General features: G+C 43.2%; 1 protein-coding gene across 10 annotated transcripts in view; it reads left to right on the top strand.

Annotated features, from left to right (window-relative positions):
- Nucleotides 1–25467, top strand: part of TNRC6C (trinucleotide repeat containing adaptor 6C) — a 98950-nt gene that overhangs the window by 54433 nt on the left and 19050 nt on the right. For 3 of the 10 annotated variants that reach the window (XM_066200213.1, XM_066200207.1, XM_066200208.1), the window contains exons 5-12: nt 6352–8937; nt 15923–16132; nt 17346–17512; nt 18155–18259; nt 18702–18782; nt 19407–19464; nt 19672–19817; nt 25019–25192. In XM_066200213.1, coding sequence (XP_066056310.1) covers nt 6352–8937; nt 15923–16132; nt 17346–17512; nt 18155–18259; nt 18702–18782; nt 19407–19464; nt 19672–19817; nt 25019–25192 — 3527 coding nt within the window. The remainder of the gene's footprint in view (nt 1–6351; nt 8938–15922; nt 16133–17345; nt 17513–18154; nt 18260–18701; nt 18783–19406; nt 19465–19671; nt 19818–25018; nt 25193–25467) is intronic. The other 7 variants (XM_066200217.1, XM_066200214.1, XM_066200216.1 and 4 more) reach the window with 5 other exon arrangements.

The raw sequence follows: 25467 nt of genomic DNA, 5'->3' as shown, positions 1-25467 counted from the left end.
GAACGAGGAGCTGGCACTGGAGCAGGGAGGAGGGCGATGGGCAGGAGATGGGGCTGGGAGAGGGAGGAGGACACCAGGCAGGAGGCAGGAGATGGGGCTGGGAAAAGGAGGAGAACACCAGGCAGGAGGCAGGAGATGGGGCAGGGAAATGGAGAAGGACACCGGGCAGGAGGCAGGAGCTGGGGCAGGAAGAAGCAGGAGGATGCCAGGCAGGAGCTGGGGCAGGAGGAAAGAGGAGGACTCCAGACAGGAGGCAGGAGCCGGGGCAGGCGTTCAGCAGCGCCCGCGTCTTCTCTTGGCTGACTTTCAAAAGCGGCAGAAAAGCAGCTACGGGCGCTAATTGTAGCTGGGTCCTGAAGTGAAAATGTTTTGTGACAGTTGAAAGAATTTAAAGAGGAAGGAAGATCGGTTTAGTGTCAGCTGCAATTAGATAATCAAAGCTTAAAAATCCTGCTCTGTTGATACCTTCACCTAGAGCCGGGGAGCGGAGCTCGGGGAAGGGGGAGGAGGGCTGTGCGTGGAAAGGGCATTTCCATAGCCAGTGCAGCCGAGGCCCGGCCGGGCTCGCAGGTTGTCTGGGCGCGCGCTCGCACAGAGAGATTTTCTTGGCAGCTCTACAGGATGAGGCTTACACTGTACACAGCCGACATATTGAAGCCGGGAGCCCTGGAGAACGTAGAGGCAGGAGTAGAAACAGCTCTGCACACAATGTAGCGTCTCCTAGGATGGTTGGGCGGCTCCTTTCTTCAGGTATTTTATTACCCATCAGCCCTTTTTAGAGCCAAAAAAAGAGAGAAAGTAACCCTAACCCTGAGAAAATAGCATCTGCTTCTGTTAAATCAATTTATTACATAACATTTCAGCGAGAGAGCAGCAGCACAGCGTCCTGAGCTTTTGGCTGCGTTTCAGGTTTGATAAAATGGCGTCTTCGCAGCAAGCTGCTTGTAAAGATATGTTGCACTGAGCAGAAAAATGCAATGATTTGGTTGTTTTCTACTGCTGCTTTTGTGTCGGAGAGGTTAGCATTTAGTGGAATCTCTGCTAATAATGAAAAACCTTGTTTTATTTTTGCTTGTTTTCTTAATGCATTTGAAAGCTTTCAGCATCAGAGGGAAGGAACTACGTTTGAATGTCGTAGTGCAGAAAATGGAAAGGGGATAACAGGCTTTTCCCCTGTGTGGGCTTAGCTATGGTTTAGTTTTAAAATAAATAAAGCTGCTTTATTCGATGCTTCCATCTCTTTTCTGCTTTTCCACATTATGTGTGCTGTGCAAGATTTCAGCTTCCTCAATCCATGAGACTTGTTGTCAGTGAGCTTTGTAGGGGCTTCAGACAGATACCAGTTTTCAAATTTGTCTCTATGCCTAGAGCTGGATGCAGCAGGTAACCTGAAATGTTAACACTACAGTGCCCATATTCTCTGCTTTTATTATATTTTGTGCTTCAGAATAGATGTTTATGTCATGGTTTCTTTGTGGAATTAGGCTACATTTGATTTAGCACTTAAAACGTTCCCGGCGATTCCTATTTAATTTAGATTTGGAAAAACTCACAGTGTTTTAAAGATCTACTCAGGTTGAATTGAAAACTATATTATGAAGGGGGGGATAGAAAGTAATTTGCCCTTTTTTCCCTCATATTCTGACTCAGGATCACTAACCTTTGTGTGCCAAGGAAAATCCCCAGTGGGACTGTCAGTGGCCCTTGGGATTTTTCTGTGTTCCGCAAGTCAGAGCGGGGAGCACCGTCTGTCATCTGTCCTTTGGGCAGCACAGGGCGAGCCAGGGGGTCTGGCTGTTGTTACGTGACGGACGTGGGCTGAAAAACAAAACGGGCAATAAGAGAGGAGTCACTGTTAGATCTGATTTAAAATGGGGTGAGCACAGTTTATTACTAATGTTCCATTAAAAGTGTCCCAGGCGTTGCCATTTCGTACCCGGTCTGTGCTTTGGTTCCAAAGTCAGCTGAATGTTGTGTTACAGTTGGGGAGACAGGCTTTTACTGCCCAGCATTTGAACTAATTACTGCAATGGAAGCTGTGAAGATACAGTTGCTTTGAACTCAGCTGAATAAAAAAAATTAAATACAATTGTAAAGGAGATTTTCAAAGGAGGAGGGAAGTTTGGGGTCAGTTGCTCGTGCAGGCAAAGTATTTTACTTTTCTAAGAAATGCATGCAACAGCTTCTCCCATTTCACTCTACTCACATTTTGCATTTGTAATCTATGTAAGCACTAAACTGATTTTGCAACTAATTATTCATTACCCAACACAGCCAAAAATGTTTTCTGTTTTTAATAAGTACTGAATTGAAGCTGGTCAAGTATGTTGGCTACAGTACGTAATAACACCGGCAATCTCCTCCCACCCTATTAAGGATATTATTTAAAAAAAAAACCAGCAACCCAAAACAAAACAACCCCCTCATGCTATTGCTTATGCTGATCAGAGCTGTGCATTTTTCAGGTCATGTGTATGGTTGCTGTTGGACAGAAGTTCTGTGCTTGTTAAAAACGAATTTGAGCCATTATCCTCAAATTAATATTTCCTTCTTGATGGCTGAAGGAATGTTGTTGATCAGGGGAACGATATTTTTTTAAAAGATGCATAATTAAGATTTTGAAGCACAAAGTATTAATTTAAAAATGGTTTTCACTTTGTGGTGTCCCAGCACTAGGTTTGCTAACAGGGAATACCTGTGGTTCCTGTTTCTTGTGCCTTGTTTACAGTCTTTGCTCAGCTCACAGAGGAGGGATAAAAATGCTTCTGGTGGACTCAGTGCTTTTATTTCATATCTTTGCATAAATAAAGAGGAACCAATTCTTAAGAATTTTTAAAATGGGTTTCCCATTTCAGTCTTAACAACTTTGAAAAGGAAAGAAAATACTGGGAATTTCTGTGAAGAATTAGTTTCCTAGAAAGTTGGAGGAAATTTGCATTTCCAAAAAAAAAAAAAAACCAACCCAAACAGAAAAGTTCTCTAGATTTAGTTATATAAAATATTTTGCATTCATTATTTATCCAGAATGTTTAAGGTCTTTACAGATTAAGTAAGACTGTCTTACTCGTTATTTATTTCATAGCAGAAAGCCCTTTTTACTTAAAAGAAAATGGAAAAATGCCCTTTTGTTATTTGCTTCCAGAGACAAGAATATAAAACTTTCTTCAGGATCTGTATTTAAACTCTTGGTTTGTCTGACAGCAAAGCCCCGGTTTTTGCAGGTTTCTGCTCATTTTGTGAATTTTTTCCCCGTTCTCTTCACCTGTCCTTTTTCTTAGGAGCTTTATGGCAGCAGCCTTTGGTGTCAGAACTGATTGTTCCAGTGGCTGTTAGACACTCCGAGGTTGTGGCATAGCTTTTTCTCTGATTTTTGAATCCGTGACTTGAGGATCCCGCTGCCTCCGGAGCAGGGAAGGCACAGCACAGGATCGCTGATTTCACATCCTCTACACGGAATTATTGTAATCCCTGCCAAAGTCACCACTTTCAGATCAGCCCGTGGTTATTGGTGAGCAAATCGTCTGAACCTGGGGAAGAGCGACTGTGCCCATGGGACAGGAAAGGGAGCACCTGGGTTTGCAAAGCCTCGGGAAACCCAGGGGTTGGAGCTGTGTGTTCCTGGCAGGTTCCTGCCTGGAATAGCTGTGCTCGGCCGAGCCCAGGCCTTTGGCCGTTTTCTACTCTTAATATGGACATCTCTTGGGTTTTATAGTTCTTCTCCATCATAATTCTCTTTCCTTCTTGGTTTCTCTTACTGCTCCTCAAGATCTGGTCTCTTATTTAACAAATTGTTCTGCTCCCTACTCTCAGCAATCATTCTAAGCTATTTTGTCATCTTCAATCCCACCCCTTCCCTTTATTCTGTCTCCTAAGTGCTCTCAAATTTGAGCGCTGCTTTAACCACCATCTTTGGGGGAGACGAGAAAGGAGCTGATTAAACAAGCAGCTCCCTTTCATCTCATCTCATCTCATCTCATCAGCCATGGCGCTGTTCCTGTGAGTGTGGAGACGTCCTGGTGCTCTCCTGATCCTCCTTGCCCAGCACAGCTCTGCTCAGGCAGCACCATTGCTCCCCCAGCACCCGCACACGGAGCTGAGCTTTGGGCTTTGAGGAGACCTTTCACTGGAACAATGTATTTCCAGCCACTTTCAAATCCTTCTGTCAAGGCTCAAACGCAGCCCTGAGCTGCACCACCCACAGGGTTGAAAAAAATCTCGTATAACTCCTCTTATCTGATTTCTTGGTTGCCTCAACTTCTTATCTTCTGGCCTGGCCTGCTGCTGCTTTTTTCCCTTTGTTCGTTCCTACTCTGCTAAGAATGTTCCTCGGCTCATTTCTCTGACCCTGCTGACCCTTTTTTAAGTCCTTTCACAGCCTGCCTTCCCCTTCCATGTCTTATCTGGGATTCTGGTCTCTGTTTAACACCTGTGTAGCAAATCTAGATCGTCAGGTAAATGTTCAACCTGCTTCCTCAGCTCTGTGCTGTAGCAGTGGCTGTATCCAGGAATAACAGGATGCTTTCTTCCTTTCCCCATTGCATATAGAAGAAGGAGTCCAGGTAAATCCAAGTGGTTCTGCTCATTCTTTGAGATTTGGTCGTGCACTCGTCAATTATTATGGAAGAAATTATTCCCTGTGAGGGTGGTGAGGCACAGGGTGCCCAGAGAAGCTGTGGCTGCCCCATCCCTGGAAGGGTCCAAGGCCAGGTTGGACAGGGTTTGAAGCAACCTGGAGTAGTGGGAGGTGTCCCCTGGAATGAGATGGTTTTTAGGGTCCCTTCAAACCCAAGCAATTCAATTTTATCTGATTATTTAAGCCTTTCCCTGGTATCATGAGAAGATAGGTGATGAACTAAGAAAGTTTTCCCTTCCTTTCGCTAAAATTCTTTCTTCTGCTTCAATTAATTTAAATTTAAAAAAGGAAAAAGCAATCTGGGTCGGTTCAGCATGTATTTCTTCATCTTGCAAAATCTTCATAAGGCAACCAAGTAATGACCTTATAAAGCTACAGGTGAAATGTGTGAACAAGACTTCGTCAGAGAGAGCTTTTTCTCATCTTGGGAGTAATTTCTGCAATATCAGAACACCTCTAATTAGGGGAGCTAGTTGCACCAACATATTTGTGATTTAAATTAATTCATATTAGGCATTCATTGTTAACAACTTGTTTGGGGAGATTTGTTGCATCCATCTTCCCCACAAAAATATTCATTTTATTCACAAAGAGTAGAAGCCATTTTTCAGCAGATTTAAAGCAAGTAAAAATAATTGACATCCAAAATTTTTTACTTTGATATCTGCAAGCAGTTGAGAGGAGCTCTTCTGCAGATTGTTTCCCGTACAGATCTCTTGGATCAGACTGAAATACTTGTCAAATTCCTGTCAAAAGAAAGTAAGAGAAATTATCTACAGAGCAATTGGGATGGAAAGTAAATGCAAAACCTTGCCCAAAGCTTGTGTTCTTAACATGAGACATGTTGTGCCTTCCAGTTTATCATCATACTGTGGCGAGCAAGCAGGTGCTCAAGAGCTTTTGGTGAATTTTTTGGGTTAGTGTCTGTGTTTGAGGATGTGACAGTGCTGAAAAGGGACAGCATCACTTTTCATTGGCTTGGGGACACAGGGGATTGTGTGTACAGATGCAAAATGATGTTTAAACCACAAGTAAAGCCTGTGAGAGGTAAGTTTCCTGACAGAACTGTCAGTTATTTAGAGATGCCCAAGTTCTCTGCTAAAATATACATTAGTGGTGTTTATAATTGGCACCTTACAATAAAGGTTGCTGTCTGTATTTGTTTCTTTATTTCCAGGAAGGTTTACAAACCTAAATGCAGTATGAATTTAGTGTGTTGTGACGTGGGTCTGTATGTAATATCTCAGGGCAGACAGACATTTTACATTTCTTCATTGGATGCTTTTTCTTTGTGTTTCTCTGAAGAATGAGAATTGAGTCAAAAGAAATGGTAAGAGTCTGCTAGATACTCTTCTGTGTTTTCTCCAAATTTGCTTTTGGACTTTTCACGTAGAGTAGTATATTTGTTCTTCTTATTTATTGCCTGCTTATTATTTTTACTGGTACACTGGGGGCTAAAAAATACTTGCTCTGTTCTAAAATGAAATTGTTTAGTTATTTTAATTGAGAGTCTCGCCAGATTAAAAGAAAAACCTCAAACAAATTAATATGAGCATCGTGCTCCATTGTAGTGAGGAAAATTGCTGTATTATGTTGGAGAATGTACTCTAAATTTGAGCAGAATGTAGTGTTGTAACTAGTGATGTAAAACAGTGCTTAATAGAGGGCTTTTGCAGTGCTTGAACAGTGGACTCATTTTTAACCTTGGATCCTTTCAGATCTCAGCCACAGTGGATTGGGAGACCATTATGAGAATTCCCACTGGGGACAGCAGCCCGCTTTCAGGAGTGAAGGCAACTGCAGCTGGGATAAAGTGATAATAGACAGGACTGACAAGGAAGCGTGGCCTTCCATTACCGGAGCTGAGACTGAGTCTGCCTCAGAATGTACTACAGACACTGACTCTGCCTCCAACTGTGGCTCAGAGAACAGTAGCATGGCTACAGGGAGTGCCCAAGGCAACTTCACTGGACATACAAAGAAAACTAATGGCAATAATGGCGCCAACGGAGCACTCGTCCAAAGCACTTCTAACCAGAGTGCCCTTGGAGCTGGTGGAGCAAACGGCAACGGCAGCTCGGCCAGGGTGTGGGGGGTGGCTGCGGGCTCCAGCTCTGGCCTAGCTCACTGCTCTGCCAGTGGTGGGGATGGAAAGATGGACAACATGATGGGAGACGGTAGAAGTCAGAACTGCTGGGGTGCTTCCAACTCGAATGCTGGCATGAATCTTAACCTTAACCCTAATGCCAATCCAGCTGCCTGGCCTGTACTTGGACATGAAGGAACTGTGGGAGCAGGCAACCCTTCCAGTATTTGCAGTCCAGTCAGTGCCATAGGTCAGAACATGGGCAACCAGAATGGGAACCCAACAGGCACCTTAGGTGCTTGGGGAAACTTGCTGCCGCAAGAGAGCACAGAACCACAAACGTCCACTTCTCAGAATGTGTCTTTCAGCGTACAACCTCAGAACCTTAACACTGATGGACCAAATAACACTAACCCCATGAACTCTTCACCAAACCCTATCAATGCAATGCAGACAAACGGACTGCCGAACTGGGGGATGGCCGTGGGCATGGGGGCCATCATCCCGCCCCACCTGCAAGGCCTTCCTGGTGCTAACGGAACAGCGGTTTCTCAAGTCAGCGGGGGCAGTGGTGAAGGAATGGGCAGTTCAGTATGGGGGATGTCCCCGGGTAATCCTGCCACAGGAAACAGCAATTCTGGGTTCAGTCAGGGGAATGGAGACACTGTGAACTCAGCATTAAGTGCTAAACAAAACGGATCCAGCAGTGCTGTGCAGAAGGAAGGAAACGGAGCGAACGCGTGGGACTCGGGGCCTCCCTCCGGCCCCGGGGTCCTGGCGTGGGGCAGGGGCGGTGGCGGGGTTGGCAGTGTGCATTCTGGAGCCTGGGGCCACCCCAACCGCGGCGCCAGCAACGGTGTCAACGGCGAGTGGGGCAAGCCCCCAAACCAGCATTCCAATAGCGACATCAATGGGAAAGGATCAACAGGGTGGGATAGCTCGAGCGTTACCAGTCCGAATCCTGCCATGCAGCAGGGCAATGAACAAATGAACTCTTGGGCCAAAGCTGCAGCGTCTGGCACCACGGCTAGTGAAGGAAGCAATGACAGCGGTGGGAGTCAAAATGAAGGCAGTACTGGGAGGGAGGGGGCTGGAGAGGGCAGAAGGAGAGACAAAGGGATGATAGACCAAGGGCAAGTTCAGTTGCCAAGAAATGACCTTGACCCCAGGGTCCTGTCCAATACGGGGTGGGGACAGACCCCTGTGAAGCAAAACACTGCCTGGGAATTTGAAGAGTCCCCAAGGTCTGAACGGAAGAATGACAATGGAACTGAGGCCTGGGGTTGTGCAGCTACTCAATCTTCAAACTCAGGGGGGAAGAACGATGGGTCCATCATGAACAGTACAAATACCTCTTCAGTATCTGGGTGGGTCAACTCTCCACCGGCAGCTGTTCCAACAAATACAGGTTGGGGAGACAATAACAACAAAGCACCAAATGGCCCAGGGGGGTGGGGAGAGTCAGCAAGCTCTACTACTGTTAATAATGCTGCTGCTGCCAAAAGCGGCCACGCGTGGAGTGGGACCGCAAATCAGGAGGACAAATCACCTACCTGGGGTGAACCTCAGAAACCCAAATCTCAAAACTGGGGAGATGGACAGAAATCAAATCCGAGCTGGACTTCGGGAGGTGGAGACTGGACAGATTCATCATCTGTTCCTGGACACTTGGGTGATGGGAAGAAGAATGGATCTGGATGGGATTCTGATAATAGGTCGGGGTCTGGCTGGAATGATTCCACAAAGTCTGGGACCAGTGGGTGGGGGAATGGCACAAACAGCAAGGCTAATACAGGTACAAGTTGGGGGGAATCTTTAAAGCCAGGCCCCCAACAAAACTGGGCTAATAAACCCCAGGACAACAATGTGAGTAACTGGGGAGGAGCTGCTTCTGTAAAACAGACGGGGTCAGGGTGGGTTGGTGGGCCAGTGCCAGCCAAACAAAAAGAGAACTGTGAGGCAACTGGCTGGGAAGAGCCATCTCCACCGTCCATTCGCCGCAAGATGGAAATTGATGATGGTACCTCAGCTTGGGGCGACCCAAATTACAACAACAACAAGACTGTAAACATGTGGGATAGAAATAATCCTATAATTCAGAGCAGTACCACAACCAACACCACCACCACTAGCACCATTATCAGCACCAACATGGTTGAACCTCAGCCATCGCACCAGTCAAGTGCCCAGCCGAACCGGTCCCCGCTGCTTGGCCCAGGTATGACAACAGTTTTGTGAAGTACTTCATAGAAAAAGGGTTTATGAGATGCTTTCTACCTGTAGCAATTGCTGAATGCTGTCTGTCCTGTCGCTGTCTTGGGTAGAAATCTTGTGTCTATGTCCAGAACAGATTTATTCCTTTACTCCGAAGCAGTTCTGTCTTGAGGACAGAATCCATGGAACCTCACGCAAATTTCCATAATACAAATGAATGTAAGAAAAGTTTGAAACAGTATTTGGTCAATAGCATGGTAGGTTCTTAGATTGCGGATCCGTATTTATTTTAACGTCTCTTCCATAGTTACTTAACACCTTTTAATTCAGCCTCTGAGAGGCCGGGGGGTTTTGGCAAACCTTTCTTCTGTTATTTGTCTACTGTCCCACACTGCACAGGCTCAGTGTGTGTTTAGACAGTCTGCATCTGTTTCTTTTCTGCAAAACATCTCTTGGCAACAGATGTTTGTTAACAATTGCATTAATTTAGGCTGCTGCCGTTTCTCTGTCCAGTTTGTTGTCTTTTCTGAAGAAACAGTTCTCAGGGGTCAGGCACGGGCAGCACCCTGGATTTTGTGTGGTTCTCAAGAAGCAGGACTGGTTCAAGATGTTAATATCCAGGGTGGTGGTGTTTCAAAGACAAGGTTTTAGGCATTTAGGAATTTTTCTAATGAAAGGCAAGGTGCTGTTGTAGGCAAGCAGTATAAATAAAAATGCATAAAAATAGGAAAAATGCTTAAAAGAGAGGCATTTAAATAAAAGTTTCACTAGCAGCCCGTATCTATATCATGACCACAGACCTCTCCAAAATAAATCTAATCATGCAGTACTCTTTCAAATTCTCCACCTGAGTTTTATTTCCAAGTTTTTGTTTCATCGTGATCATGGCTAAGTACTGACTTTTTACCCATGTTTTTCTCCAAGTGGGATTTGTTCTCACATTCCCATCCTTTTTCTCTTTGATGTTTTGTAATGATTCAGATTTGCTTTAATGTCTGTGTAAAAATAGTCTTAACGTTCCCCACTCTGGTCAGATATCTTAACAGTAGAGGGTACCTATTTTAATAAAATAACATGCTCCAGAAGGAGAAATCTTTAAATGGCTTTGGACTTGGTCAGCCCAACATATGTGACTAGCTTATTTAATCCATATTTAAAACTTCACCCATGAAACAAGAATTCAGATTCCTGAATTGCGATGCAAGTATGAAAGTGGATTTTCGGTTGTTTGGATGAGGTTTTGTTTTTCGTTAAGGTGATTTTTGGAGAGGATTACATTGGTGCTTGTAAAACTGTTCATACATACACAGCAATGCATTGTTAATGTTTTTCAAATAATTAACACCTTTTAGAGGAAAACTTAACAGTCCCGAGCTCTTCAGATTTTGAAAACGGATTTTAAGAGCTGGTGTTAATCTGCAGTGATTCCTCTGGAGAATGGACAGTAGCAAAGGAAGGGTTCCTTTGAAGCAATGTGTTTACATATTCAGAAAGCTGCCTATGAACACATGACCAACCTGCTCAAGCTGCCCCCTGACCAGGTTAAAGTGAGTGTTGGGCTTCTTGAAAAATGCGAGCTAGAAACATTCTAAGACCTTTTAAGATAAGTAAATCTTTTATCATCTCTTTCGTTGTTTTGTTTTTTTTTTTAATTTTCCAAGATAAGCAAAGCCAGTTCTCAGAATATACTTAAGTCAGCATGCAAGAAAGTATGAAATGAGTAAAAGTGAAGACAATTTAAAATATGGTTCTGATATTAAAATTTAGATCCAGTTGTAGCAGGCATAAATCAAACCCTATTTTATGTATTTTTGCTCCGTACACCTAATACAGTACTAGTATAAAGGCCAAACGTGGAAATATTTTGAAGGATTTTTGTCTAAATGGAAGCAAGGAGCAGCCAGTCCCTTGTGTCTTGAGCTCTGCCCGTGTTTACTTGTGACTGTGCCAGGGAGGGACCATTCCTGTGCTTATCTCACACGCCGGGCAGCCGTGCAATTCCGAGTGATCCCGGTGACTTCCCTTCCGAGCGCAGGAGGCCCCGTTTTCCCAGTGCAGGCAGCACATGGCAGCTGCACAGCAACATCCTCATGGTCTGGGTGGAAATGTACACAGACCTGAAACGTCTACAAATCTTCTCCCATCTGGGACTGCCAAAACACGGGAAGCAAGTAGTGAGTGTCTTCCCTCCCACGCAGACAGGGCTCTGCACTTTGGAGCTGTGCTGTTTAACTCTTTTTTTCCTACTCCAATCCCCTCTCCACTTGGCTGTGCATTTCCAGCCTCTGCAGTGAGGGAGACAAGAATCCTGTGAGCAGGAGACTTCTGCAGTCCACAGCCCAAGTTCATCCAGCAGCAGCTCCTTTCCATGCAAAGCATGGTTGTGCTATTGGAGCCACAGTTAAGTGCTCATCTAAAATCATACAACTCTCAAGCTCCGTAGTTACCATGGGCATTTTGTCACCTGCGTGGGTCATGACGTGCTCTGCCAGTCACATTCAGGGTATATAATGAACAAGGAATCGTGGATTTCATTCCTCTGTGAGCAGGGAAGAGTGGTGCAGATGGAAGTTGTCACAGTCACGCGTCCTGCGAGCAAACAAGTGGGTTTTAATTTTACTGCACAGCACCAGTTTAGGGGTTCACAAAGGAATAACAGTCCCTTGTAGGATTGAAGTTTATGCTTTATTAGTTTGGAAATAGAGGCCAAGTCGCAGTCTTGTTATTCAAGTTGTCACCCATCCCCAGAAGTTCTCCAGATCCTTTGAAGGCAGAACTGAAAAGCCGTTGATGGGAAGCAGATGTTGGTAAACACTTGCTGAAAATGAAGAACGCTCCTTGGAGTTTCATTTTCCATTGGAGAAGAAGGGGTAAAAAAGAGGGGGGAAAGGGACAGATAATGTGGTAGATACAGTTCTTCCTGTATCTGCTCTTTCTTGTTCACAGGGCAGTGGTGAATTGCTTAGAAAGAGGAGCAGAAAGCTGGTGGGTTTGAGTTAGATGGGAGTTTAAATTACTTGTGCATAATTCTTCCTAGCACTTCTAACTCAGGCAGCTTTGATATGAGGGGAATAAGAAGTGAGAAAAGGTTTTGGAAACAAAAATGATTAAAAGAGATTTTTGGATCCCAAACAGCATCAGATCCTCCCTCCAAGTGCTGAGGAGTGGGCTTGATGCTTTCCTGTTCTCAATACATCAGGAGAGCCTGGCAGGGTTCCAGCATCCTCCAGCTGAGGAAAGAAACAACAGGAGATAACACAGGCTTCCCTGTGGGGATTGTAGGTCACAAATTAAGGTCTTTGTGGTTAGTAGAGAGCGAGGAGCTTTAGTTTTAAAAACCTGAACGGAGTCTAAGTTCTGAAAGCTCCAAACATCTCTGTCCCTTTTATAATCCTGTGCCACTAAGCGGCAGCTCGCGTGACAGTGTTTTTCTTGCTTTGAACTTCCATCAGAATGGATTTGAAAGCTGCTCAGCTTTGGGCTCCTTTAGGGTGCTGATGTGAAAACCTAAAACCCTCGGGTGGGTGCTCAGCCCGTGAGCAGCCAGGTTTCAGGGGGCAGCCAAGTGATGCTGAGAGAGCTGCCCTCGATTTTCACACGAGGCTGATGTCGCTGCCGAAACCCAAATTGGAGCTTTCTGAATGCTCAGTGATGAGCTGGAATCCCTGTCAGAACTTGAGGATTTGAAAGATTAAGGGTTGTAGGTGGCTCTTAAATGTACATATAAAACCCAGAATAACGAGAGTGTAATTAGTAAACAACCTCTTTTCTGCCTAATATCTTCTTTTTTTAATCTATATAAGATTCTAATATTTTGGTTTGCCTGTATTGTACTCATGTGCTCTGGTATTTATCACGGACCAACAACTTGAAGGAAAACAATTTCTGCCATCCAAATAGCTATAGGGTTATTTTGAGGGAAAACAACTGCATCCTGCCACAGCTTAGTTAACATTTCACTTTCCCTTGAGGATTTCCTGTTGGCTGTGGCCCAATGTTAATTATGTTTTTATTTCTATAAAACAAAGCTCTGCCAGTGTGTCCATGTTTATTACTCACTGTGATCTTTTAATTTCTTGCAATTCTAACAGTGTTTAAAAACTTCAGTACTAAAACCTGACTTTTTTTGCCAAAGAAGCCTTTAAATGGAGCAGGTTCTGTTGTGAAACAACATTCGTGCAGGTCAGGGTGGGTTTTAAGGAACTTTTTTACCAGGAGAGCATAAATCTGTATTATTTTCATCAGAAGATAGGAAGTTTTCTCCAAGCAGAACTTTTTGAAAACGTTTGGTAGCGTCAGGTTTTGAGACCACTCAAAGGTCTTGGTTCACCTTCCCAACAGCTGTGGAGAGTTTTGCATTATTCATTCAAAAATGTAACTTTATTCACCTTTAAACTTTCTAAAACAGAATTATCTGGAGTCATAAAAAGATAGCTAGAGACAGTAGCATTGGGACAGCAATATTTACACAGAGGGAAAACAGGTTTGCAATTGAGAAGTGCTCCAGAATTTACAGACAGGGTAGTTTTTGCAGTGCACAGGTTATTTCTCCAGCAGCCTTCAGCTTTTATTTACTCATTTCCCGCACTTAATTTTAGCTGTTAAGATAGTTTGGAAAACGTTTTTTTTGAAATTTATTTTGTTTGCTTTTACGTACTCGTATTATTTTCTGTTAATAAAGGCTGGTTCCCTCATTCTTTGTAATCCTATAAGATTTCCTGCTTACTGCATTTAAAAGCACTTAAAATAATTTGGACACTACACGTCTGTGGCCTTTAGTGGAAGTTGTTGAATTTATAAGAGCAACAGAGGAACCAGGTGTTTTTGAGGTTTTTATTCTATAACATAGCACACTTGGGCTTTTTAATATATGAATTGTGTTTTAAGGATAATTTTATAAATTGAATTAAGTAGTTTCCAATAGAGGTTGCATGAAGTCAGGGAGAATTTGTAGTCTGCACTGTCCCTGTTTGCAGTCTGGTTGGTGCTGGAGAGATGTTTTGTTTTCTGCAGTTAATCTTTTTCAGCTGCCAATATGATTAAATACACACACTTGTCTGCCAGTTGCCTCCTGAGTAGTGAGGCAGAAATTCAAATAAAGCCTCCCTTAGATAAAGTTGGCTTGAAGATACAAGCAGGAACCTTGAAATGAGCATTTCAGGTGCAACACCAAGGAAGCTGTCATGTTAAGTACAGGTTCATTTAGGTGCATCTCTGGATCTGCCAGTTTATCTTCTTTACACACCTTAAAATAACCAGAAACGTAAGGTGCGTTGCTCGAGCCTAAAGCACGGTATTTTTGCTTCAAATGGAAATCACTTGAATGAAACAGTGACATTTTGAATTGTTTCAGGAGCTTGCTTTAAATTCAGTGCCTCTTGCTGGTAGAGAAGGAGTTTTATGAAGCTCCAGCACACCAGTGGAGAGTTTGGCCCTGGGTTGTGCCATCTGCACTTGCATGAGAGAGAGCTGCGGTGTCTGAGAGAGCTGCAGTGGCTGTAAGGAATAGAGCCTAAAGTAAATATGTAATGCAGGAACACACAGCTCTGGGCCCATCTATTTGATTGTTTTCTCTGCCAGGCAGTGTTTGAGTTGTTGGCAATGGATGTTGCTGCAGGTTCTGGTTACAGGAATTCAGTGGAACTCGGTGAGTTCTGCAAGGACTTGTTGCTATTGTTTGGTTATTCCAATGTATTTCAAGGTACTGTTGGACACTCCCTTGCCATTGCCTACCTATTCTGGGTGTCAATTTGTGGAGAAAATGCTGTTCCTGCTTTTTGAAACCTTTCCAGAGTATTTTTACAGATACCATTGTGGAGCGAAAGAAAAGGAAATAGTGCTGTGGCAAAGCAGCATCTGGTCATTCACTTACAAAATACTCGTCTTAATAAAATTCATCTCCAATGAGGAGAGAACAAGTTCCTGATTTAGCAGCCTAATTACCAGTGGAAGTTTTAAGCAGACTGAATTCTACAATATTGGTTGAGATCTCAACTGTCATTTAATGGGATGTAATTTTATTTTACAATTGTAGAAAAATAGGTTAGTGTCGGGTGCCTGTAAGAATTTTGTCTTCTTGCTCGTTGTGCATGTTTACAAAGTACCTTGAGCTCCATCTGTGATCCAAGTCCTCTCTCCAGAAAACCTCTGCTAACGGTGGTTGTGAATTCAGTTTCCCCTTTTGCTGTGTTGGTCAGTGTTGCTGTGTAGGCTCAGGAGCCCCGTGGCTGTTCCTGCCACGTTCAGCTGCAGGGCTAAAATCGTGTCAGATGGATTTAAGCGCATTACATCCAAGCCGAGCCAGACTAAGGCTGTTTCTTTGGAGTAGCTTACGTCTTCCAGCGAGCTAATGTAATACTCTGTAGGAAAACAATGCCTTCTACCTGTGGTTTTATTATGGATCCTAATTGCAGTCTTGATTAGTTCCCCTTAAAATAATATTTATTATAATGTAGGGGTTCAGTGGTGACAGATGGGGAGGTAACCATGAGCTGTAGTAAAAGCTTTAAGGGATGCATTCAGCACAGATAATCTTCACTCAAAGTGGGAACAGTCAAACAGCACCTTACTGCCAGGGCAGGAGAAAAGAGATTTTATAGTTTGTAAACAGTGAAAAGGAATTAAAATAGGTTAAAATCTTTCAGTTAAAGCAAGGCCCAGTTCAGACAGGGGTCCTGGTCTCTGGAATGGCCCGGGGCAGGTGGGAGCAGCTGCTCCTTGGGGGGTGCTCACTTTGCAGCCTGGTTGCTTCTGGCTGTGGAGAAAAACCCTTTTTCTGTGTTGACAACTTGGCAGTAGTATTGAATTAAGAAAAGACTCTTGAGACCAAATTCAAGGGATTTTTTAAAACATACTTAACTACAATCACTGTATGTACTTACTGGTTCATGTTCTTTCCAGAGAAACTCTTGAGTAAAATTTGAAGTTTTTTGGCATGATTTGATGGAGAAACCTTTCCTCTCATCACTGTTCTCCTTGCCTTGCTCCAGCAGGCTGGGGAGAGATGCCTGCTGTCCACACCAAGAGCGAAGCTTCCTGGGGAGAGCCCTCCTCCCCTTCTGCTGCAGTTGATAATGGCACTTCGGCGTGGGGGAAGCCCCCCAGCAGTGGGACCGGGTGGGGAGAGAATCCTGCCGAGCCAGCAGGGACCTATGGAAGAACAAACGCTCCAGCTGCTGCCCCAGCACTGTGCAAACCAGGTACACACAGGGCTGCCACTGTCCTGGCAGGTTTGCTTCTGCCACTCCTGCTTTTCTGTGCATTTCAGTCACAGGCTGCCTTCATGGTTTCATCCTCAAAACTGTGTTAGCTGTGCCAAGGCCACGTTAATCCAAACACCCAATTAATTCGAAAACATGAGTATAGTGCATGTGTCTGTAAATTTAAAGGAGAGGGTAGTTTTGTGTCTTTGGAAAGCAGCAGAGCTACAGGTGCAGGAAACTGTGAAACTGCAGAAGAACATGACTAAGACTTAAACCCTTGATGTCTAAAAGAGACCTGTATTGGGATGAGAAGCAGTGGAGAACAGCCAAGATAGAATTGATTCTGGTAGGAAAAGCAACACCTGAGAACCACTAATCATAACAACCTCCTGTGGGGTTAACCTGAGTGAGTGGGTGTTTTCTTCAGCCATTAAAACTGTTGCCAGGTTCAGGAACATCCTGAACTATTTCCTGCTTCGTGATTCCTACCCCGTGGTATTTGATAAATATCCTCCGTCTCTGAATGTCCTGAGGGCCACAATGATTGCTTTTAGACTCTTCTTTTGGCTGTTGAGGTTGCCTGGAGTTTTGCTCCTGCAAAATACCATAGTGAGATGTAGTTAGAAGTCCCAGAAAACATAAAAAGGAGGAGTAAGAGCTCTTAAGATGAGTAATCCCAGTTTTAAGCAGAGTAAACAGAATAAAATGGACTGAGGTGACACAACCTCGTCACTGGATATGAAGCATTCCCTGCAGCCCACGAGCTCCTTTCAGATTCCATTCTTCGAGATGGGAATGAGTTTCTGAGCATTAATGACCTGGAAATTTGGTTTGTTCTTGGAAGAATGCGGTAGGTAAAATGGCGAGATTCCTTGAAAGCAAAATAACACTTAACAAGTGTGTGCTCATACTTCGGTCCCTTGTTCCTAGGAGAGTGAAGTGGCCATGACCACAGATCTTACTGGTTCTGGGAAAAGCAGGACTTGCAGTTGCTGGGTATTTTCTTCTCTAAGTACTTAGAGAACTTTCTTTTCTCTTGCTAGCTTCAAATAAGACATTCTTATCATTTTAATGCCAATTAAGCTATTTGATGAACCTCTTTATCTCTTGAAAATACTCATGTTAGCACATTGGATGTGGCACAAAAGGCTACTTCTGTGAAATTTGCAGGAAACTGAATAAGATTTTTCTTCTCCCACTTTCCCTCCAGCTTCAAAATCTATGCAAGAAGGCTGGGGCAGTGGTGGGGATGAAGTGAATCTCAGTACTAGTCAGTGGGAAGATGAAGAAGGAGATATGTGGAATAATACTGCTTCACAAGAGAGCAGCTCCTCCTGTAACTCCTGGGGGAATGCCCCGAAGAAAGGACTTCAAAAGGTAAGACCAAAATAAAGACACTCTCCAGCAAGAGCGGAATTAGTGTAACGTTTGCAGAATAAGTTTTCACAAATTTGCTGGTGCATTACACCTGAAATTAAACCTCTGACACCTGAACAGAAGCACAGCTTGCCACTACAGTGGTTCAAGTACAGCCTACCTTGTTTCCAGGGGAAAAATGGGAGATCTTTTAATTTAAGCATGTCAGATGCTTCGGGAGTTTTGTTGTTGTTGCCTTTGTTTTCTCTAAGTTTTATAAGCTTCCATGTATTCTAAAGAAATGATAATATATTAAAAGAAAGAGGAGAAGGTGTTAAGGGGGTTTTCACTCTTCCCATGCTGGTAGAAAAGCAAACAGTAGTTTGTGATGGAGTTCTTTAACAAAAAAAGCTGTTTTCTATTTGTGAGGACGGTGTGTGTGTGTGTGAGAACAAAGCGAACTTGTGTTAATGCTGCGCTCAACCGAGAACATAGACAATTGTGTGAGGAAATTTTCCACTGCACAGTCTTTATTTCAGGACAAGGCCAGGCTGTAACTTAAAGGAATTGGGAATGCATTTAGCCACTTTGTTTGTTATTCCATTAGCCAACAGTTAGGCCGGTGATTTGATCAAGTATGGTTGTTTCTTGTACTGTCCGCAGCCCAAAACAAATCCGCGCTTGTCCCTTGGTACTTTCTGGAGAACTGAAAGGAAGAGACTTCTTAAGGATTTTGTGATAGAAAAGCTGCACAGAGATCTTTTAAAGGTGTTTATCTAGACGCTCTTGTTTGTTTTTAAGAAAATACACTGAGTAACATTCTTAACTTCAAGGTTGCAAACTTGTTTTTGGGAATGTTTTTCAGGAAGTGTTGTACTATTTCAGCTTTATTTCGTTACATTTTTCTGCCAAGGATTAAAATGAAATACGTAAATTCAAAGGTGGCTTTAATTCCGTGGCCAGCAAATCAAATACTAAATAGTACACTGAACACCTATTCAGCTGAGATAAAATTTTACACTTTTGGGGGAAGAGAATCGTAGTCGCGTTACTCGGAGGGTTCTTCAATACTTTCTGAATTAATGTACTAATACATCTTTCAGTAGCATGTGTTATTAATAAAAACCACTTACCATTTCTTTTATGTACATCTCACTACAATGAACGTGGCAACCAGCCCATTAATGGAATCTCCCATTTATTTACTAAGGGCATGAAGACATCTAGCAAGCAGGATGAGGCCTGGATCATGAACCGTCTGATAAAACAGCTCACAGACATGGGCTTCCCTGTGAGTAGTGCTCAGCCAGCACACTGTGCCTTAGCTTTTAGCTTGTCCTTCTGACTGTGGCTGTTTCAGACTGTAGCTACACCAAGATCTTCAGTCTCCAGGCCGGGAAGTAGGTCTGACCTGCCTTTAAACACACACTGTGATTTCAGAAATCTGCTGTAAACCTATGCAATGCTCTGAGGTCAACTGGGGTTATCCTTTCCATGAGGACATTTATAGTGTTTTGAAGTTCATAGTTTTATAACAACAGGTCTTACTTTGAACTGCAGTAATAATCCCCTCCCATTCCTCTTTTTTTTTATAAAACAGGTGAAATGTGAGTATAGCTGGGTTGTTTCTTAGAGAAAGTCGTATCATTGTGGTATGTGAGTTGTTCATGGAAAACAGGAAGACATTTAAACAGAACAGTGTGTTTCACCTTGTAGAGCCAGTACTTCCTTGACAAACTGAAATACCTGAATTGTGGGAATTGCTGAAAGCAGAAAAAAACACACAGAGACATTATTTAGGCTGCTGAGTAAACATTAAACCCAGTATTTAAGAGTTGTGTGTGTTTTCTCAGGTTACTTTGAAACCATATGAATGTGATTACTTTTCCTCTTAACAAATTCCTGTTTTTGACAGAGAGAGCCAGCGGAAGAGGCCTTGAAGAGCAACAGTATGAATCTCGATCAGGCCATGAGTAAGTATCTGTGTAAGTAACTTTTTTGTCTTTAAAGCAACACAGGAACCCTGCATGATTCTGAGCATTTGATTCTATTCAGACCAATTGGATTATATTTATTTCCTTGCCTTGCTTTTGTAAGCAAGGCATATTTCTCTGAACTGCCGTTGGCAACTTCACTCTCTCTGCCTCACCTTTCCCAATATATTTCCCTTCTCTGTGCAGGTGCTCTGCTGGAAAAGAAGGTGGAAATGGACAAGCGTGGAATGGGAGTGACCGACTATAATGGAATGGTCACCAAACCCCTTGGCTGCCGCCCACCACCAATCTCCAAAGAGTCTTCCATGGACCGCCCCACCTTCCTTGACAAGGTGAGCTCAGCCAAAGGAACGTGCTGCACAAGTCAGAGTGTGCACAGTGTAGAAATATTGATGATTCTCACTGTCTGCTCAGAAAGTGTAGAAAGAAATTCGATAGATACGGCTTTATTCCTTTTATTGTCTTTCTTCAATCTTGGGGGAAATTCAGTCCTTGTGGAAAGGATCAATGATTTGATTCTCACATAGAAATAAAGAATGATCGTCTCCAGTTTTACACTTGAAAGGAATCGGTAACACAATGGAACTAGAAATTATAAAAAAAGGAAAAAGAAAAAATGAAGCACAGGAACCTTGTTACTCTGTGAGAGTCCAGTCAGTGACCCCTGCCCAAATTCACAATCAGGCAAGACCTAGCCCAAAATTTTCCCAGAATTAGGCTCTTAATTTCTCTTCTTTTAGTTTTGAACTTCGTAGAAATTTCAGTGAAAGTTCTGTACCTAAATAGGAAGGAGGAGCTCAGGTGTTTTTGTTGTCTCCGAGTAGACAATGCACAGTCATAAATAGCTCCTCCAATGAGCTTCCCTTTCTGTGGTCACATATGACACATTTTACAGTACTGTTTAAAAAGGCTTCAGTAGTTTGTGGTGTCCAGGATTCAAAGTGACTAAAGAAAAGAATATATGGAGAAGTGCAGCCAGGTCTTCAGTTGGAAATGAGATCTACAGCCTTGACAGAAAGTCCTGCAGAAACCTACCAAATCACCTAAGACTCCCCCTGAAAATTATTGATAAGTAAAGAAGAACCTCAGATGTCATTCTGTGTTTCCCAGGTTATTTAAAGGTTCATACAGATGGGTGGTGGAGGATTCTGAACACAGAAATTGGTGTTTTTGACAAACTGTGCTGAAACCAATTCATTTCACATGAGCTGTGTACAGGCTGTGAGGCAGTAATGATATCCACTCATATGAAGTTCATTCTTAGCCATGGCAGACTTTAATGAATGTGTTAATTGAAGCCCACAAAAGATGCATGCATGGCAGTTAGCCTTTCCTTTTCTTGGATAACAATACCTTCAGCAGTAAAATTCTTGCTGGAGAGAGAGGTGCAGCATGATGCATAATTCTGGAAACATATGTTAAACACAACTATTGAGAAGGGAGTACTAAAATCATTAATATTCATACAGCAAGTAAAATCTATCAGTCTAGGCATAATCTGTCACAGTGACTTGGCTCTAACAAAGGAAATAATCCCACACTGTATTTGTTAGCTATCACAGTGTTGAGCAACTTGCTAAGTGAATTAAATAAATATCGTTTCTACTCTAAGAACACGGAGGGGTTTTTTTTTCCCTCAAAGAAATTCTTTTCCAGATTTACAGCTCACGCTGTAGTAGAGCAACTTCTCCAAAACCTTTTTGCCCTTGGAGGTCCCGTTTCAGAGTATAAGTCTGGAGCTGTCTTGTTTCTGCTTAGGTCATCCTCAGTGAGGAACAAGCTCTCTACACAGCTGGACAGAGCACTCCAGCCAACAGTCCTCGTTTCACTTATTGCTTTAGCAAGTCATCATCCTTTTGTTGGCTTTGCTGAGTCTTCAATAAGTTCTGCAAGGTTCCTTTTCATGAAGTTGTAGTTTGGGTTGGTGTGCTCATTGTTACCACTCTCTCAGCCCACCTGAGCATTGAGACTCCATCATTTTTCTCTGAACAGTTGAAGCCAGCACTTAGTATTTTTTAAACTTTATACATTTGAGGAGGGAAAATTTCCAACCCTGACATTTGCTTTTGGACCCACTGAACTCCCTGTTCTCTCTGGATCAGGAGTGGTCTGTGCAATTCAACATCACCTTTGAGTGTTTGCTTTCTCTGCTTGCTGCAGGTGCCCTTTATTCCGTGTCACACCGAGTCAATCTTGGGCACTCGGTGCTTTGTTAATTTATTTTTTCTCAGGATGTTATCTTGACCTGTAGCACCATAAAAAGACGAGGGAGAAAATCCAGTGGCCTTGAGGGAATGAAGATGCAGCCCTGATACGTGATCTCTCACACTTGGTGGCAGCTGTGCTGTGCTTAGGTGTCAGGTTTGCCTGAAGATGTTACCTGGTGTCTTGTGAAGCCATCGGATTTGTACGAAAAACATGTCAGATTTTCCTGGAAGCATCCTTAAAATACCAGAAATAAGCCTAGAGAAGGGGTCTTTTTATCAAGTGTAGAGTTTGGCATGGAACTCCGAAATTCTCACCTTGCAAATGAAGTCTCCTTTTCCCTACGCTCATGATCAGTGATCAGCTCCTCTTCTCTACTACTGCAAAATTCAGGTCTACAAGCCTTGATGCCTCTTAGCTGCAATCCTGTTCTTCCAAAAATCTTCTCACTAGACCTTTTTCCTTGTTTCTGATTTGAACATAGTGTTTGTCGGGTTTTTTCAGCCTCATCCTTCACATTCTGAGCCCAGTAATCTCTGGGGACTGTGATTGGTTTTTGTCTTTGGGACTACAAGTAGGATATTGTATTAATATGGAGAAACTTCTTTTAGATGTCGCAGTTAGATAATGATCACTATAACTTCAAAGTTATAGTTTAAATTCTTCTTTCCTGCATCTCTGCTACCTGTGATCCAGTGACTGAAACCATTTTCATCACCCCTTGTGTGATGAGCGCTTCTTTTAGTATTGCATTTCCTCCAGGTTTTTTTGTGCCTAATTCCTGTTTGATTTGAAGGTAACTTTTTTTAAAATGAGAATTTATTACTTTAACTTCCTCTTTTAGGAAAGGATTTTTTTTTTTTTAAGAAGTCAGTGTGTATTTTCTGCCAGCTACTTCTGACTTTGTATATAAAGACCTCTGGCAGATTCATCAGCCTCTCTTCTGTCTGTTGAGACATTTTGATTCATGAAGTGGCAGTTGTTGGCAGGTGACTGCCAAAGTGTCCAGGCATCTTCTGCTAAATTGTCCATGTCTCATAGGGCTAAAAACCTTAGAGTAATTCTGCTTGCATTCTGTCACGTTTGGTATATGAAACTATTGTTGGAGACTTCCCAAAATCCTAAAAACCATCAGTGTGGTGCTTTGTGTTAGATAACTATAGCAGGAAACACTGCTACCAGTAGGATTTTATGGTTGTGTCAATTCCCTTCAAAAAAGTTCAAAGCAGCGCTGGATTGAGCATTAATGTGATGATTCAATTTTTAATTGAGTAGCCTGAGGAAGAAGTGTAACTTAAATTTGTAAGAAAATCACTGAAGAGGAAAGGTTAGGTAGAAAAGATTGTTCTTCAGGAAACAATTATTACATAAAGGATCCTGAGAAATAATGGGTCAGAAACCACTGTGAGCAGTAAAATTGTCCTCTAGTCTGGCTTGAAAATGGCTAAAGGGTGCTTTAATTTGACCAACTAAAATACTTCATGTTAAATGAATTGAGTTCAGTTATAGAGCACAGCTGTGTGCAGCACAATGCAACAAGTTCCAATTAGATAAAATAGAACCAGGTGAATATGAACAAAGTGTTATAGACTTAGACAAAGCCATTTGCTGCAATTCAGCCAAGGAACACACTTGTGAAGGAGTCTGGAAATGAAATGCCTGAGTCTCCAGTGTGGCTTGTCCTCCGCCATCCTTGGCACTGCCTCTTTCCAAATTGAGAAAAAATAATGCCAGTAAGGCAAGACTTGAATAAATTTGGGGGGCAGGGAGGGTCTTTCATGGTCAGTAGGTCTGTTCATGTTGCGAACAATGGCATCTGAAGGGGAGAACGAGCACAGAGTTTGAAATTATTTTCCCTTTGAAGGGGGAAGGGTAGAATTGTAAACATGTGTCTGTGATCTAAAGAGAAATCCTTGAACCTGTTACTGTCATGCAAGCTGCAGTTGTTTGTGGAGTGTGACTGATGTCCAGTAGAATGTAAAATATCTCGAGCTGAAAGGCCTTGGGGATATCATTAGAAAATGTCAGTGTCCCCCTCAGGATAGTCAGATAGGATGTCAAGTGTCACTTTGCCTGATAGTAAAGAAACTTTTCCTTTGCATCAAAGGAGAGCTGTAGAAAATGCGTTTTTCAGGATTAACTTAAAACATATAATTCACTGAGCATGCTTGCTGCATTAGGTCATCAGTTTGGGGATGTGGTAAGCAGACCGGGCTGCTTTTTGAACAAAGGAAGTTCACCAGTATCTCACAGTCTTCTGGGGCATTGAATTTATTGTTTGAAATAACCTAGTTCCTCACCTCTTTAAAAAGCCTTTCTTTACAATGAAAATACTGCCTGAAAAACAGCAGCCCAGCACATTGCAAATTAAAGCTTTTTCTCTCTGCCTGTTTTTTTGGAGCCCTACTTTGTACACAGTGTTATTTGATCATGCTTACCGCAGGCTTCCCAGACATCAAAGCACAGTTTGAGACAGAACTCAGAGCCCCACTGAAACGCCAGCAGAGATCTACCTGTTTGATTTGGGGCTTCTGTAATTTATTTTATTTTCTGCCTTGCTGTTTGCCCCCCGTGGGGGCTGCCTCCTGTGCAGCCCAGTTAGCGGAGGGGGCTCCTCCTGCCTTGCTAAAATCTGCCTCCTCCTGGGCATGTTCAGGAAGGCTGTCCAGCCCATATTGTCATTGCTGGGTTTGATGGTTTGTGTTCACTGGCTGCCTTGCAGGGTAATGTTTCAGAGTGGGGTATTAATAACTCAGCGCTGTGTGAATATTGAAAGAGGCTCGTGTGTCTCCGTCAGGAGAGGGGATTAATGGAAAAATGGTTTTTTTAAGAGCAGAGCTATGATGTGGGACCAAATCCAGGCTGCTGTCTAATAAGCTGATGTGGCCTTTCCCAAGTTTTGGGTTTGTTAAAGCGCTGGTTTATGTCTGTGCTCCGCTGCTGGAGTTTTCCAGACGGACAGAGGGCTTCCCTGAAATGTGCTGGGCCTCTCCCCCTTCCACCTTTCAGTCTGGTGGAGAAGAAAGGAGGAAACCCAAGTGGGGAGGAAACAATGGCCACATGATAGCTCTGCAGTCAGCTGCTAAAATCCTTCCTTTCCTCTGGAAAGGTGGGTGAGGGTGATTGTGCATTTGGGGATTAAGTGCAACGCAGTTACAAAAAACAGTACCTTAATCCTGTTTCTCTCTTTCTTCTCCCTTCACTCCATGCTTTCCATTCCCTCTTATTCATCCTTTTTTTTTCTCTCTCTCTTTTTATTCATCCACTCCCTTTTCTGTCTCCATGGGACACTGTTTTGTGCGCCGTGGGCTCCTGGCACGGCACACAGCTCACCCTTTCTTTCTCCAATCAGGATGGCGGCCTAGTGGAAGAGCCCACTACTTCACCATTTTTGCCTTCACCAAGCCTGAAGCTCCCCCTTTCAAACAGTGCACTCCCTAATCAGACCCTGGGCGGGATTGCCTCAGGGCTGGGCATGCAAAACTTGAATTCTTCTAGACAGGTAAGGCTGTTGGGGGAGATCCCGAGGGGAATTTCGGCTCTCTTGGAGTAGCTGCTAGTGCCTGTCAGCCTCTTCCCCAGGAAAAACGGGTTTAAACTGGAAGTGCAGCAGCTTTGTTCATGTGAAGTGTCAGAGGAGGAGCTACCTGCAGTGTAAACATTTCACCTTACAGGACATAAAAGCACTGCCTGGTTGGAATTAGCCTGCTGATGACACTTACCCATCCAGAGGAGACTGTAGTGTTGTGGATTTATACTCCTGAACCCTGGTGTGGC

This window comes from Chamaea fasciata, unplaced genomic scaffold (assembly GCF_029207755.1).
Source record: "Chamaea fasciata isolate MVZ Bird 193981 ecotype frontalis unplaced genomic scaffold, bChaFas1.0.hap1 SCAF_19, whole genome shotgun sequence".
In the NCBI taxonomy this organism is placed as follows: domain Eukaryota; kingdom Metazoa; phylum Chordata; class Aves; order Passeriformes; family Sylviidae; genus Chamaea; species Chamaea fasciata.
Note: the sequence above shows the minus strand (reverse complement) of the source record. Positions and strands in the feature narration are given on the sequence as shown.